Source organism: Amblyomma americanum, chromosome 10, assembly GCF_052857255.1.
Source record: "Amblyomma americanum isolate KBUSLIRL-KWMA chromosome 10, ASM5285725v1, whole genome shotgun sequence".
NCBI classification, from domain to species: domain Eukaryota; kingdom Metazoa; phylum Arthropoda; class Arachnida; order Ixodida; family Ixodidae; genus Amblyomma; species Amblyomma americanum.
Window position 1 is genome coordinate 53,175,453 of NC_135506.1, and position 16,300 is coordinate 53,191,752.

Here is a 16,300-nt window from a genome sequence, read left to right on the forward strand (position 1 = left end):
TTCGTCTTGAAGCTTGGGTCCTCCTTGGCCGTGGGAAGAAATTCGATGTTCCACAAAAAATAAATCAACACGCTCTATCGCATTAAATGCAGGTATCGCCAAGTAAACCGCAGCGATGCTAGGGCAGATTTTGGTGTGCAAATTCCCGCCGTTAGGCTACACCACTGTTTTACTTTAAACGGATGGAAAACCGTTTAAAAGACGATAGTGCTGCGCTGGCCGTAGACATCTTTGGCCCTAACGTTGGGAGCTTAAACTCAGTGGTGGAGAAATTTATAACTGGGAATTTATTTGCAATAATTTCTTGTTCTGCTGCCGAACAAGCACCAAAATAGCTGGAAAGAGCTATGAAGTCAAGTTTGATGACAATGAAAATTGTTTGGAGTTGTCCTGCATTCATTTAAACCTGAAAGTGGGAGGGAACGCTGGCAAACGACGAGCTTTCGTCGAAACACAAATAAACCAGCTCAGACATTGAACCCGTCCAAGTGAGACGTACTCGTATTACGAAGAGCGAAAAACTCTGGTCTCGCCTGCAATAAAATTGCGGAGTGTGGAAGTCACAAAGAAAGGACAAGGTAACCACGAACAAAATAAGAATATCGCGCCCTGAATTTTCCTTAGGTCACGAAAACCTGCAACAATGTTCCTTGTCTGTTCGTTGTCTGGCAGCACTTAACCTTGTTGATGCGACAGCACTAGAGCTGACGTTCGGAGGAAAAGCCGAGCGCTTTGTCGCACTAATTCGGAATTGGTCGGCGGCGGTCGTGACATCAGACACTGTCAACCAATGATGGTTGAATGCTTAAGGAAATCCCCCGAGGTAAAGTAAAGTTGTAAGAAGGGAGTGATTACTCATTGGCATCCACCGGAGCACAGCCATACAGTTACGGGGGGATTCCCCTAGATACCTTTTACAGGGGAGTAATTACTCATTGACATCCAGCGAAGCGCCGCCATACGGCTACAAAGGAAAGCTATACAGCTTTCTCTCAGAAACTTCGTATTTACAGAAAAATTCCTCCTGGTCCAAGGTTCGAACCCAGGGCCACAGCTTTACCGGAGCAGTACCACTAGAAACTACAAAGTTTCCGTGGAAGTTGTATAGCTTTTCTTTGCAGCTGTATGGCTGCGGTTGAGTTGATGCCAAAAAAAATTGCTCCTTTATTACACGTCAACCAATGAGAACGAGGTATGACGTCACACACGGAGAGCAGAGGGGTTGGCAGGGTGTCAGCAGCGCAGCAGTCAAGAGTGTGTGGAAAGTTTCCACTTCTCTGTTAGGGTTGCTAGCTGTGAGGTTAGCGGGTCGTGTCATGTGACAGGGTGCGTGACGTAGCCGTGGGGGAAGAGGAGCGGAGAGGGAGCGCTTCTCAAAAACTAAGAGGCTCCGAGACGGATGCATGCGTTCCGTAATGGTGCTTCTGGAGTTGCGGAGGAGGGGTAAGTCACTTCTAACGCTGTCGCGTTCGGCTTCTTAAGGGTTGATCAGGCGTTCGCAATTTCTTATTGGCGATCTTTCGCCAAAAGCTTCCCTTTGGCTTTAAAAATTCATCGTCATCATCACACTCCTGCAAAGGCCTGCCGGGCACCGTGGAGCAACTGTGCAATGGCGGAACGATTATTAACGGTTTCTATTCTAATACAATCTGTCACTGCAAAATGGGATGTGCGGCGATACGTGACAGGCCGGCGTTACGTAGATAGCAATAACTCAATGCACTGACGGTAACTAAGAAATCTATTCCGTTTATCCATGACTTCCAAGCAGTAAATGGACATATGCCTCATGCGCAGGCCGAAACGTATCTATGACGCTAATTTTCACGTCGGTACAAAAAAAAACTAGAAACGTTTTCAGAAACGTTTTCATCTTCTCCGAGGCGAAAATTAACAGCCTGTCCCTACCTTTTCTAAGCGAAGACTTTCATTACGCCGTTGAATTTTCTGTTAAGACAAATTCTTGCTGCTACTACTACTACTGTTATTCCTAGTACTACAGCTTTGGTAAGGCGCCAATAAGTCTGGAAAGCCTCCCGTACAAATCCATCACAGCAAATGTAACTCAAGTGCATTAGCTCTATTCTATATTCATGTCAAAGGAGCGATATGAAGGTTTGAGCACACAACACTGCATTGATTGATGGTCGATTAACAGACTGACTGACTGATTAATCTGTTAATAGCGATTGATTGGTTGATTGATTGATTGATTGATTGATTGATTGATTGATTGATTGATTGATTGATTGATTGATTGATTGATTGATTGATTGATTGATTGACGTTTTAACCTAAAAGATTCCTGTAGAGCGTGATTTCATCGATTAGTAACACAACATTGATGTCGGGCAACATTCTTGATGAGTAAGACATGTGTGACGACCCCCCATAATGCGCAGGTCCACACGGGACGGAGAGGCAAAGAGACACCGTATGGCTCAGTTTAAACAAACAGATATATTCAATAATTATACCTGATTATTGATTATACATCAGAGGCTGGGGTGTCCGAGCTTACGTGCCGACGACTTCATGGGGACGATGGAGGGGCTCCGGAGTTGAGCTCGAACGGTTGCTGGCAGAAGCTGCACGCCGTCGGGCTTCGGCGCTGAAGGCCCCCTTGGCGAACGATGTCGTCCTGAGCGTTCCCTCTTCCGTACTCCTTGTCGATTTTTGCATCCTCTTATCCCCACATTCCCTAGGGTGAGGACGCCCACGCCGGAGTGGGAGGGGCCTAGGGCTTTCACTTGGGCGCACAAACACACCACCGCACTTATAATCTCGCCCCCGTCACGTGTTGAGTCCGAGGGAAAGAAGGTTGTCGTCGAGGTAGCGTCGGCGGTGGTAGACGGTCTCTGGCCCGCTGACGGTTCCCGCGGGTCACCGACCTCCGTTCTCCATCAAATGACACTCGCCACTCAAGGCCGGAACGCGAGGTCACTAAAAGGCCGGGAAAGTGGTCCCTTGTCCTGGGATGTGCTCGGGAGGGTTGGTGATGATGCCCGCCGTCTTGTCACGGGGCCAGGCCCGCCGAAACGAGGCCCCTTTGTCCCCGGCACGGTCACGGCAATTGGGAAAGATAACGCCCGTCTCCCCGCGGCGGCGGCGGCGGCGGCGGCGTTCGACACGTGCCGACCCTATGGAAAGGGGGTCCGGTTGTGCTTAAACCCCTTCGTTTTGGTCGTTCACTCTCAACGAGTATGGCTCGGTAATTGGACGCAGCTCTCACCTGGGTCTTTTCCGTGCGGTCCACGGCGGCAGGCCCGAAAGCAATCCCATTCAAGTTGCTTGCAGCCATATACAGTAGAAACATGTGTGCTGGCTGCTTCCAAAACGAGACCGGCTGTCGCCGATCTCCTCTCTTCCAGCTGAATTGTTTTCCCTTGAGTGCTTTTGCAGCCACTGGGGGTTCCGTCAACGCCGCGCCGTCGAACGCGGACCCTCGTAGCACACACAATGAACGTCACACATGCGAGTGCCCGCTTTCGAATACAGCCTCGTGCTACATAACGCAAACTGTCGGTGGTTTAAATTCCGCGCTCAGCAAATCCGGTGCCTCCATATAAGCATTTCTTGGGCAAGCTCGGAGCTACACACATGTTTCAACCCATTCCCGGCCCTCTTAATGTAATAGCCGGCAGCACGTTCTATTTATTCGTGGCGCATGCCATTTTCGCTGTCCGGCGATATCATCACTCCGTTCAACCGTGACGCCATCTGCTAAAGCATCGACCCTCTCAACAGGAAACGGTATATGGAAATGGCATTGCGAATTGGCCTTACATTTTAATTTGAAGCTTATCGACGAACTCCCTCCGGCTGTCATGTTGCGTTATGTTATGCAATACAGCCTCCATCGTGCCCTGGGCTCTGCATGATGGCAGTTTCCTGCGGAGAACGGCTGCAGCTGACGTTGTAATAAAGATATCGGCACATAGATGGATAGAGTCAAGGCCACAAATGCGTAGATGAAGGGTGGAAAGGCAATGCAAAACCATGCTCTCTTTGATGCTGCTCTGAACAATACTATGTTCACAGCGTAGCTGCAAATCCGCTTCAGTATTCTCGTTTTCAAATAGCTTTTCGCTCCGGTGGGAGAGAGCTGTGAAAGAAAAATAGCTGAAGACTGACAGCAGTGCGCAATGATTCTTCGCTTTCAGAGCATAATCTACGGTGCTTGAGATGATAGCAAGACTCGAACAAATGCTCACGCGAGTAACGAACGCGTTCCACGAAAACTTATTCGTGCTTCTTGCCCCTCTCAGCACGAGCCAGTATGCAAAACAGTGCTGATACGGGAGACGATAAGGGAGACGGGACAGTGCTTCGTCCAGTCGCTTTCTTATTGCCCCATCCCAGCGCTGTTTTGCGTTGGTACAATAAACAAAAGCACGGCATCAAGCCTTAAAAAGATATGCTTTGCAAAACTTCTGTGTCCACGAGAAATATATTATGTTCTTATTTCCGCACTGTGTGCTAGCATTGCCAAGGAAATGGGTTAAAAGGATGCCAAGGACCAACACAGATTGGCCTGCACCGACAGATTACCGCATCCTAATGACCAAGAGGTTGGTTTGAATGAGTGCGCAGCTGTTAAAAGCCAGAAAAGAGAAAAAAAGAATCATAGGGACGCTTAAGTCTCCTGAACACAAGAATTCGATAGCGTTAGATTTCATCCTTGTCGCAGCTTCTGTTCCAACTTCTGTGTGTGTGTGCGTCAGTTTCATTGCAGTTTTCGCGTCATCAACCGCCATGTTCCGACTGCTAGCTGCAGCAGCAGGTATCCGCTCAGCTGTGACGGGGATGGCATTTGCATATATCTCATATATCACAACCCGGTGGGGACGTCACGATGACGTCACAAGGTCACGTGACCTCTCTAGACCGATCATTGATTTCAATTGCCACCTGCCGCGGTGGGCAGGTTGTTCACAATCCGCTGGCCATGTTCGGAAGACGCCACAAGGTCATGTGACTTCTCTCTACCAATCAGCGGATTTTGCTCCCGACGTAAACTTTAATGCTATCGTATTAAAACAGAATAGAGGCATCGCCAGCACCGGCCCTTTTTGTAAGCAAATAGTCGGGAGACGAAAACAGCTTGTTTAGTGCGGATCTCTGGGGCTAGAGGGTACGTATGAGTCGACAGTCCGGGTTGAATGACAGCTAGCAGAAGGTCGGTATGCTCCGGCAGCTAAAAAGTGTTCATTCAGCATATTGGCAAGTGAAACTCCAGCATAATTCACCCCATTGACTTTCAGCTCAGAGGGAAGACAATTCTTCCTGTTCCCTATAATAACGTTAATACCTTGCCAAAGTAATTTAGGATTGTGTAAGATTGACGAAAACTTATTAATATAAAAAAAAGATTTAGCTTTCTTTAGATCTGAGTTTAATTTATTTCGAAACTTCTTAAACTTAACTAAATCATCCGGGCATCGCGTTTCCAAAAAACGAGAGAACATTTTGTTCTTTTCTTTAATTTGTTTCAAAAGTGCTCCTGTCATCCATTCTTTTCTAGCCTTTCTATGTTTTTTTATAGTTTGAGTTGGGAACGCGGCGTAATAACATTTAAGCAGCTTCTGAATAAATATATCATAAGCACGGGACGAGTCATTTTCACCATATACATCTACCCAATTAATTGTAGACAACAAGTGACAAAATCTGGAGATGCTCTTTTCATCATTAACTCTACGAGCGTGAACGGGTTTATTCAATTTGGTCGTATCAGGAAAAAGTGAAAAGAAAGGCAAGTGATCACTAATACCAGAAAAAAAAACACCGGATATGCAACTCTGAGGTGGGAAATTAGTGAAGCACAAATCAATTAATGTTTCAGAGTGCAAAGATATGCGAGTAGGCAATTCAATAGTATTGTCACACCCATTAGACAGCATTATTTCATTTAAATTAATCTTCAGAGCGTTATCCTCCAAAAAGTTAATATTGAAGACACCTAGCACAATGATACGCCAGTTGTTTTGGTTTGCAAACTTCAGAAAACAATCAATGAAGCGAAAAAAATTGTCAGAATTTCCTTGAGGGTGGCGATACACAACCATAATAGCAACTCTATGAAAAACAATGCAGACAGTTTCAAAATCAGTACAAACAAGTGAATAATCCGACAAGACCTCAAAGCACAAATAATTTTGCACATATAAAGATACACCACCACCACGCTTTCCATCTCGAAATACTGAAATGGGTTTGTAACCAGGAAACTCGCTGACATCTGCATTTGAGGTAAACCATGTTTCAGTGAAGGCAATAAGGTCAAAATTAAAGTTCAGTTTAGTTAATTCAGCTTCTACTTCTTCTGATTTATTTTTTAGGCTTTGACAGTTCAAGTGGTAAAGAGATAGTGTGTTGCGAGGATTGTAAGCACCGTCCTTTAGAAATTCGGTGAATGACTCGGCAGTAAAATAAGCCATTGTTGAGCAGACGTACTACGCAGACTCGCAGCAACAGTGATTAAACCATCTTATCAATGTCCTCCTCACAAGCGATCCTGATGGCTCGTGCACCAGGTTGCTTTCGAGCGTAGATCTTTCCTTCCTTAGACCAGACGAAAGCGTACTTCATTTCCTTAGCCTTCATTTTAGCGAGCCACAGTAAATTCCTGTTAGAAGCCGTCAGGTTATCAAAGAATCGAATGTCATCTTCGCATTCTTTGCGCTTTGAAATCCAGTCTGTTTTTGTGGATCGGTTGGCAAAACGGATCAGAACCACAGGCACCTTATCTGGTTGAGATGGAAGGCGGTGTAGCCCTTCAATGTCATTCAACCCGGACTGTCGACTCATACTTACCCTCTTGCAGTACTGAATCTATATTTTTGTCCCCTACTTCAGTGGATGAAGTTATTTCTATCATTAATTCATTTAGGAACACCTGCTCACCTGGAGATGACGAAGTTGCTGCTTTTCCTATCAAATGTGCTGTAAATATTATTGCTGGCCCTCTTACGCATATTTGTAACAGAATGCTACTTTCTGGTGTATTCCCTAGCAAATTAAAAGTCGCGCGCGTTACCGTTTTATTCAAAGGAGGCAACAAAAATGACCCAAATAATTACCGTCCTATTTCGGTATTGCCACTGTTTTCGAAGTTAGCTGAGCGTGTACTCTATAGGCGACTAAACAATTTCTTACAAGCTAAACATCTTATCTGCCCCCAACAGTATGGCTTTCAGGCCGGTAAATCAACAGAATCTGCTCTGTTAGATATTAAAAACTCTATAATTAACAATTTTGAAACTAAGCTTTTTTCTGTTGGAATTTTTCTTGACCTACGCAAAGCTTTCGATTCTGTGCAACATACAATACTGCTCCATAAATTAAAGACTTACGGGATCCGTGGAGTGGCAAATTCACTTTTGGAAAGTTATCTAACTGCACGGATACAGTACACTAAGATTCATGATGTAAAATCCAGTTTTGGTATGATAAAATTCGGTGTTCCTCAGGGTTCAATTTTGGGACCACTTTTATTTATTCGCTATATTAATGACATTGTAAACATTCCATTAACTCCTAATATCATGATGTATGCCGACGATACTAATGTCTTTTTTTCCGGCTCCAGTCTCCAAGTAATTGAACACCAATGTAATGCCTGGCTTGAGGAGTTAGCGGTTTGGCTCTATGTAAATCAACTTCAATTAAACGTAAACAAAACAATGTTTATGCTCTTCCATCCAAAAAACAAACCATTAGATCATCACATCAAACTATTTTTTAATGACTTTAACATCGAGCAAGTTCATAGTTGCCGGTTCCTTGGTGTGTTTTTTCGTAGCGATTTGGGTTGGAGTGATCATATAAACTACATTAGACTAAAAATGGCCAGATCTATTTATGTTATTTATCGTGTTAGACATCTCCTCCCATTACAAGTTAAAAAACAGTTATATTTTGCCCTTGTTCATTCTCACCTGGTGTATTGCAACCTAGTCTGGGGTACATGCAACAAAACTGATTCATACAAATTGCTTTCTCTCCAGAAAAGAGCTCTACGTTTATTAAGTTCAAGTTCATCTGTTGAAGCAAATCTTTTTGAAACATTTCATGTTCGCAATTTCTTTAATTCATACAATTTTAGTTTGGCTCTTCACATTTTTTATAAAGTCAAGCATGACTTTAGCTCTTTTTCTAATACTTATAATTCAAGAAACGTTGCGTATGGTCTACGTTCCGTTGCCCTATCTACTGCAAGACCCAGAACAAATTATGGTAAACAAACAACTGATTATGAAATTATAACATTGTGTAATGCCTACCAGTATCTTATTCAGATTGCTTTAGAAAGTTATAGTGTGTCTGCATTCAAGAAAAAACTGACGATTCTTTTCCCCCCCGGTTAAATTTCAGCTAATTCTGTATACTTGGTTTTTTTTTTTGAGTGTGTGTTTGTGTTCTGTTTCCTATATTATTTTTTTTTGAATGTGCATAATATGAAATGTTTCGTTTATTGTTAATTGATATTTAGTATTGTCTATCATTAACTATTTTCTATTGTGATCATGTTTGCTCATTGTTTTTTATCTTTTGTCCATTCGGCCCCCGTTTTCCATGATGTGTGATCGGGGTGTAGGCCTTGTCAGGAGGTATGCTTGGTCTACCTCCTTTAGCCTCACCTCGAGGGCATATTGTATATAATATGGCCAAATAAACATACTACTACTACTACTACTACTAGTCTACACCGCCATTCATATCTTAAAAGTGATCACAGAGTCATCTCGCTTTTGACGTCACGAATTTTAGTGCAATAGCGGAAAATATTTAAATAAAACCTCGGGTCGACGCCCCCCCCCCCCCCCCCCCCCCCCTTTCAATATACATAAAGCTGCTAGCCAAACTGTCTTCTTCGCACCTGAAGAAAGAGCCGAGCCGGCTCTAAAATGTCAGTTTTTTTTAAAACAAAAAGTTGCCGTTGGAGATGTCTCGCAATTAAATATGAGTTATCAAACCCAACCAACCAGACAGGCAATATCCTCTCAAAATCTTTAGCTTTCTGTCATACAGCGCGCTCACCAACGCGTCAGCATTCACGTCACCCGTGACCAAAACGGAGGGCATACAAGTCTGGTTTGACTGCTTTAGAGTCCTTTCAGCTCTTGGAACTTCGAGCTGTCTCATCGTCAGAACACAAAGGCGACACAGTTGCAGCTGAAGCACAAAGTTACGGCCGCTTGACAGTGCGGGGTCATCGTCGTTTCGATCCCAGCGATAAATTCCGTGGGCCGCGTGTTCTTGGATGATGGGAACCGACTTGCTCACATCGTATGCGTTGCACTGTTGCCTTCGCTAGCTGCTTCTCATTAAAATTCGGGCAGCCTTGGTTTTCTTCTTGGAAACGAACAGCGCGCTGCAGTGTGTGTCACTTGCGTGTACAGTACACCCTTTTCACGCTTTGCCACAAGACACCCGAAACCGCCCTGCGGAAGTAAATATGAGCAGTGCAACCGAGCGGTTCGGGGTACATTGTCTTTGCATTGCGTACCATAAAGACGCATCTTTTCTTCCTTCGACAAGAATTCGTCGCTACACTGTATTCAACTTGTTTATGTATATAATTGGTTTTTTTTTGGGGGGGGGGGGGAAACGAATTGGCGCAGTATCTGTCTCATATATCGTTGGACACCTGAACCACGCCGTAAGGGAGGGATTAAGGAGGGAGTGAGAAGAAAGGAAGAAAGAGGTGCCGTAGTGGAGGGCTCCGGAATAATTTCGATTACCTGGGGATCTTTAACGTGCACTGACGTCGAGCATGTTCGGTTATTTGACTGGGCATCGCTTTGCAGCTGTTACCTGTGGTAACCTTGCAGGCACACCTCTGCATCATACATTGAAGAGTGTCTGTACCCGTCTGTATCACCGCTTAGTGGCAGCATAATATCGCTGTTGTAGGTGAAGTGGCCCGGGAATTTTCCAAAAGCAGTGCACTTCAATAATTCCTTGTAGACGGTGTCATATGTGTGTACTCAGTCAGTGAAAAAGTGAACATACACAAATGGATATCGAAGGAATGCTTTCGTCGTCAGTGTCAATAATTTTGTCGGCAGCCCGCCGCGGCAGAGCACTCAGCACCCCACATGACAGCTGGGGAACTACGGCGGTTTTAATTCCTTCTACTCCGACATCGTTGAATAGCAGGACTTTGAAAAAACAGGTAAGCTACGTAGTGGAATGCAAAGAAGTGCGAAGAAATAGTGCCATCGGGTCCGTTCACGAGCACCAAATAGGCCACGACACCGCTTTCCTGCAACTCTGCGTGCGCATGACCTTTGTGTTGCGTTGGAGAAATGTTCATTTCAGCTTTTTAGGGACACAGGACTAATTATATACCCTCTGAAGGCCCTGTGTTTGAGTGCACAGTTGAACCCCGTTATAACAAATTTGAAGGGGCCTGGAGATTATTTCGTTATAGTTGTAGTTTCGTTATAGCCCGTGTTGATCAAGCTTTAAAGGGCAATCTCCATTTCTTCGTTATATCCATTATTGAGTTACAGGCCGTTTGTTATAACGGGGTTCCACTGTATATATGCCAGGATATTTTGTGTGGGAGTATATCAGCCGTATCCATGTACAGTAGCGTGCATGTACTATACACTACCAATCGAACATATCTAGCAGCGACTAAACAGTTCCTCCTTTTTTTTAGTACCTGCAGCACAACTAACTATTGTTTAAGGCCCTGATTACAGGACGTCACCTACCAAAGAACCGTGCGCACGGACTCATGCGTGTCAGTTACTCGAAAAGACAGCCAAATGGGATGTATTCTGGATCAGTAAATCATGAGCCTAGGCCAATTGCTACACGTTCACAACGAAACAGCGCTAAAGAAAAGATGTGCAAACTGGAAGGCTGCGCTTATCCTCACCCTTAAAATCCCGCCATCTTTGACGCTGTTTCACAACAGATTCGACCTATTGGAACGCCTATCAAGCTTTGCACCGCACTATGTGGCAGTAGCGCTCGGGTTCTCAGGCCGCTTATGAACACTACAGCAGACCTTTCCCATCTTCTCTAAAAGACTTGGCGTCATTAGAATTGATGAAGCCAAGGGCGCCTCTCGTTAAATCGCGTAACTTAAAACCACTCACCATTTCTGGAAGATCCATTTTCTTGTCAGCCAGCAGGCCCGCACCCGATGCAAGCACCAGGCCCTCAAGCGCCCTGCTTTCAGTGACGACACATTCGCACTTCCTGCAGTCGCAAAGCTTCTATGGTTTAGCTCCACGGGATCGGCCGAGTGATCGCCAACGCACACAGAGGAACCGTCGGCTCCATTCTTCGTCGTCCGAAAACAGGACTCGCCGTTGGCTACGCCGATGACGCACGTGATTCCCCGCCCAAAAAGAATCTCTCGTCCAGCAGCACTCGCCTCTTTGTGCGACGCACTGGGGCCTCGCGGTTAGCGCTTCTGCGGCTGCGCCAGCTTTGCCGGCCTGTCACGGGCGCAGATGTCGGAGCATGACGGGTGCAACGCTGCGCCGATGTCTTTTTTATTCTTTCTCCATTTTTAATAACGGCGCTCTGCACATGTGGTCGCCTCTTCGGACAGTGCGGGGAACGTGAACTCCCGCCGACAGTTGCAGTGGTCAGAGTTGAATAAACGCCTCTGCGTTTTTCAGTGTAACGGGGCAAATTTTGCAGCACCTTCATATTCTTGCTCCTCTGTAAGTTTGCCCCCGTTGTGACCTCATTATCAGCTCCGGGTGTTTTGACTTCAGCTGTCCTTTAATATGAGCAATTATATTTAGTGATCCATGGAAGGAAGATAACGTGCCTTGCATCAATTACAGCATTACATCCCGATGCTATTACCATTCAATTCAATTACGTGTGTCAGTGCGATAGCATAGAGCCTCGTCGCCTCACATATCCAAGCGCAGCCGCCGACTGCCGCCATCGCGGAGGTGCCGCACGCTTGCACCTTGTCACGTGGTGCATAGCGTCACACTCCGCACCGACCAATCATCGACGCCCAGGCGCAGCTCGTAGCTGCCGTCACGCTCGCCTCCACACCGGCCGCATGTGACGTGGCCTTTTGACGTCACACCCTACGCCAACCAATTACTGATGCTACATCGAACGTCGGACGGCGGCTGCTTGCTCCGGCGAGGCTTCAATGATATCGCATAGCGTCCCAGCGCACTACGAGCGCATTGTTATGGACCTAGCTTTACTTGCATTTCAAGGCGACTCGAGAATTTCATTTCAAGGCGACTCGAGACTGACAAATATGGAATCATATCGAATTCAAATAAGGAGAGAGCTCCCCTTCGTGCAGGTCTGGTAGCTTTCCAAATGCCAAACACTCTCCAGATCCAAGAAAGGGATTCGCAACCCCGAGGACCAAATCCGCATGTGTTACGCAATGTTTGTCCGAAAATACAGTGTCTGCAATTAGTCAGCCTCGTGGGTCAGGAACGCCGGCGAAGATACCATTTTGCTCAAGTTGAAAGCATTCACCGCTACGCGATAAGGCGCATTATGACACATTTAACTGCGCGCATGGGGCACTATGCAGGGTTTGTAGCTGAACAGTAAGGGCCTTTCGCTTGGGGATGTTAAGTAGCCTTTTCTCGTCGAATATCGAATCTGCTGCTCTGTCTCGTCGCCTGTCAGCTGGCTTCTGCTGACGGCGCGAGCTGTGTCGATACTTCGGATTATACCCGCATCTGGGTATGTTAGGACGGGGAGTGAGGGGGGAAGGGGATAGAGAACCGCGTACCCCCCCCCCCCCCCTGAAATTTTCGTGGATTTACGTTACTGGTGGCACGAAGTGTTGCAAAAAGTGTTCCAAGAGTGTTGCATGCATGCGTGGCAGACAGAACAGGCATATAGACGCTGAAGATATTTCACCTACCGACAGAGAAGAAAGGATGAGCTAATGTTTTCGGCTCTCCTAAGAAACGGTCCTAGAATCTGTCCAGTGCGTGTAAGAGGCCGTCGCATCTTACATGTTGGATTCATCTCGTCGCCAAATACTTTGTTCGAACTGATAGCAGGAGAAAAAATAAGTATTTTCCGTACCCACTCACCTCGTTTGCACTACAGAGAAAGAACGAATAAAATGGTTCCGTAACTAAGTACTCGCGCCCCATATCAATACTCGCCGCTAGCTTGACACTGGTTGTCTTGCGTTCCCAGATACCGGATTGATCGATAACACCGACCTACAGCGGCCAGTTACGAATGCATATATTCTGCAAGCGGCGAGTGCGAGCTGCAACTTTTCGAAAAAGTGATGATTTGTTTCTACAACCAGCAATACATAACATGTATCGCCAAGACTCGGCGCCACCATTGTGTATTTCCTCTGCCTGGTAGTGCCGTCATACCTGAAGAAACTACTGTTCTCGTTGGTTCATTTTATTTACTGTGGCATGAGCACCGCATGGCAAAAGGAAAAGAAAGAAATTGCACAATTCTACTGATGGCCCTTGCATTACTGCGACATCGTAATTAGAAACTTGGTCTGGGACAAGCGCATGCCTAGTCCTAGCCCGTAATCGCCACCTCCCTCGTCAACCAGTTTTCTAGGCGTGGAAAGAACGATGAGGCCATGTGCGCTGCTAACCAGTCATTTGTACACAGGAACTGGAAAAGTGTGAAACGCGCCGACACCAAACTTCTTGTTCCGGCCGATGTTGTTTTGGACTGGTGCATGGTTTGGCAGTAACCAATACTGTCGCAGCTGTAATTAGACTGTCGCTGTCATGAGCTCGCAGTTTGCACAGAAAGATCTACAGCTGCTAGACGTGGACATCGCCTGATTATCCTCTGTCTTTCCGGCCTTCTGTTTATCTTTCTCTCTCTAGATCGAAAGACGGGGCGAAAGGAACGTGAAAAATGTCCTGTGACAGCGAAAGGCTCAAAACGCACTTTTCGAAATAGAAATTCTGAACATGTGAAGGCCGAGCTGGCACACATAACGAGCAGTAGACCCGTGCAACCACCTGATACGGTTGGACGGAATAGTTGGCGACGCTGTAGCTTAGTGGTTACGGTGTTCGGCTGCTGACCAAAAAGACGCGTGTTCGATCCCAGCCGCGGCGGTTGCATTTCGATGGAGGCGAAATGGTAGAGGCCCATGTACTGTGCGGTCAGTTCATGTTAAAGAACCCCAGGCGGTCCAAATTTCCGGAGACCTCCACTACGGCGTCCCTCATAGCCTAAGTCGCTTTGGGACGTTAAACTGCTATAAAATAGAATATTTGGCCTATATAAACGTTGCGAAACAATACTGAATACTGCAGGTTTAATTAAGAGGATCAGTCCTGAAGCACTTTAGGCACAATTGAATGGTAAATTCACCGGGTAGAAATGCATACTTTTTTGGGGGGGGGGGGGGGGGGGGCTTTTAAGACGAACACAGAGGCAGTAGAAAAAAACATGTTAGCTCACTGTTGAAATTTATTCAGATATGAGCGCGTCAGTGAGATAAAACATACGCACACAGTCTTCCTTACAAATGGACGATAAGAGAGATGAACAGCGTTCATACCATTTCCTCAGGTAGAGGCACCGTCTAAGAATCCACAGCGACAATCACTCGAACCACACTTCAACGCGTAGTGCGTCCTCCATGACATACCCGGCTCTCACAATGTTGGCCCAGGCGTAATCTTGACTGAACCAGCGCGGATTATCCCACCCAAGTTGCGGCTTGCTGAATGCACCTTCTGCCACCGTCTTACGCGGACGTAGCTGGACGAGCATGTTCCTGGCGCCCTGGCGAGGGTTAACCACTTGGAGGAAAACGTTCATATCGAATGGCCAACGGCACAAGTTGTCGTGCTCTCCCGAGCAGAGGGAGAATCCAAACGCGACCAAGATTAAGCCGCCGAGTCCTTGGAACCGGCAGGCCACACGGAACGTGTAGCCGTAGATGACGTCCCTCTCACTCTCCATGTACACCATAGAATCAGTCTCGAGAGCGCTTCTGGCCCTTGAGACGCCGGGAGAACGTGAAGGTGGCCTTGCGAAAATGGCGTAATAATAGGAGCGTTTCCATCGGCCCAGCCGCTCTGGTCGGGCTGGGATTAGAAGCTGCACCACCTTCATCGGTACCCAAGCTTTCGCTTATCGAGTGCCCCTGTCATGTCTGGTTGGGATGCGTCCTTGGCTTCGTGCGAACTCTGCCAGCTGCCGACAGCTGCACTGCTTTCTGAACGATCCTCAGTGCGTTGTGCACTCAGGGCGTTGAACTGACAAGGCTGTTCCTCTTGCTCAGAATCTTCGTTCTCGGATTCGTTCAAAGTTTGTAGGTGGGTTATCGAGTGCCCGGGCGAGCGCTTAGTAATTTTAGCTGTGCCCGCACCAAAGACTCGGCCACCTTCAGCCTTCTTTGCCTCCTGCGTGACAGAGGCATCGGAGGCGCTGCAAGAGATATTTTTTAGTGCGATCGAAAGCGAGCTCACCATGTCACCCGTGGGTGCCGTTCTGTTGTCAGTCCGCAACGTCAGGGCAGTAGCTGCCAAAGCTGCATTTAGTGCCGATGCCGTCAGTTTGGGGGGGCGCCTACTTCCCAAGTCCAAAGTCTTGGGTCGAACCGGAGACTTTCTTTTATGATGGACCTCGCTTGTGTCCGTAGGCTGTTCCCCGCATGCGGGCGACGAGCTTCCACGCGTCCCGGCAGCTCTTCCGCCGCTGGTCCCAGGAGACGCGGGACTGGCCAGTGACTCAGCCACACTTTCGACGTGATGTGGCTGCCTGACGAGAGGGGGCCGCTGTCTGGCGAGCCTGACGACGTCGTCGCCAGTGCGAAGTAAGTGCTTTGGCTTCATGAGAGGAGTTTGCTCCGTGGCACTTGCATTCGCTTCGTCGTCGTATTCCTGGGCTGACGCTGTTTTCGACGGGACACACTGCACTGTTGCTTCCGCCGATTCAGAGGCACGTGCCGAACTGTCGGACACATATTTTGCGACGCTTACCTCTACGCGTTTCTTCAAGATTGTGTCTCTAGAAAAGCCGGCTCTAGCGACTTCTCTTTGCAAGCACACCTGGTTATGGTCGTGATGCTGAGACCCAAGTACCTGTCTTTTGCAGTTCTTGCACATCACGCGGTTATACCGGCAGTCTGACAGCACGTGGTGCTGCAACTCGGCTGAGCTGCTACCTTCGAATTCACATCCATACGCTGCGTTAGAGCAGCGCATCGTGCGGCACTTGCAAAGGCAAGAAGCCGAAAGATTTTTGAAGGACACCACCTCGCCGTCAAGCGGGCAACGCGCGTCCAGCTGCAATATCCTCTCGCTGCAAGGCAGGCAGAACGCGT

General features: G+C 47.1%; 1 protein-coding gene across 1 annotated transcript in view; it reads right to left on the bottom strand.

Annotated features, from left to right (window-relative positions):
- The window catches only part of LOC144107127 (ATP-binding cassette sub-family C member 4-like), a 75,987-nt gene extending 64,566 nt beyond the window's left edge, over nucleotides 1-11,421 (bottom strand). Inside the window, 1 exon segment of the mRNA XM_077640117.1 lies at nucleotides 11,118-11,421. Coding sequence (XP_077496243.1) covers nucleotides 11,118-11,135 — 18 coding nt within the window. The 5' untranslated portion in view covers nucleotides 11,136-11,421.
- Between the last annotated feature and the right edge of the window lie 4,879 nt (nucleotides 11,422-16,300).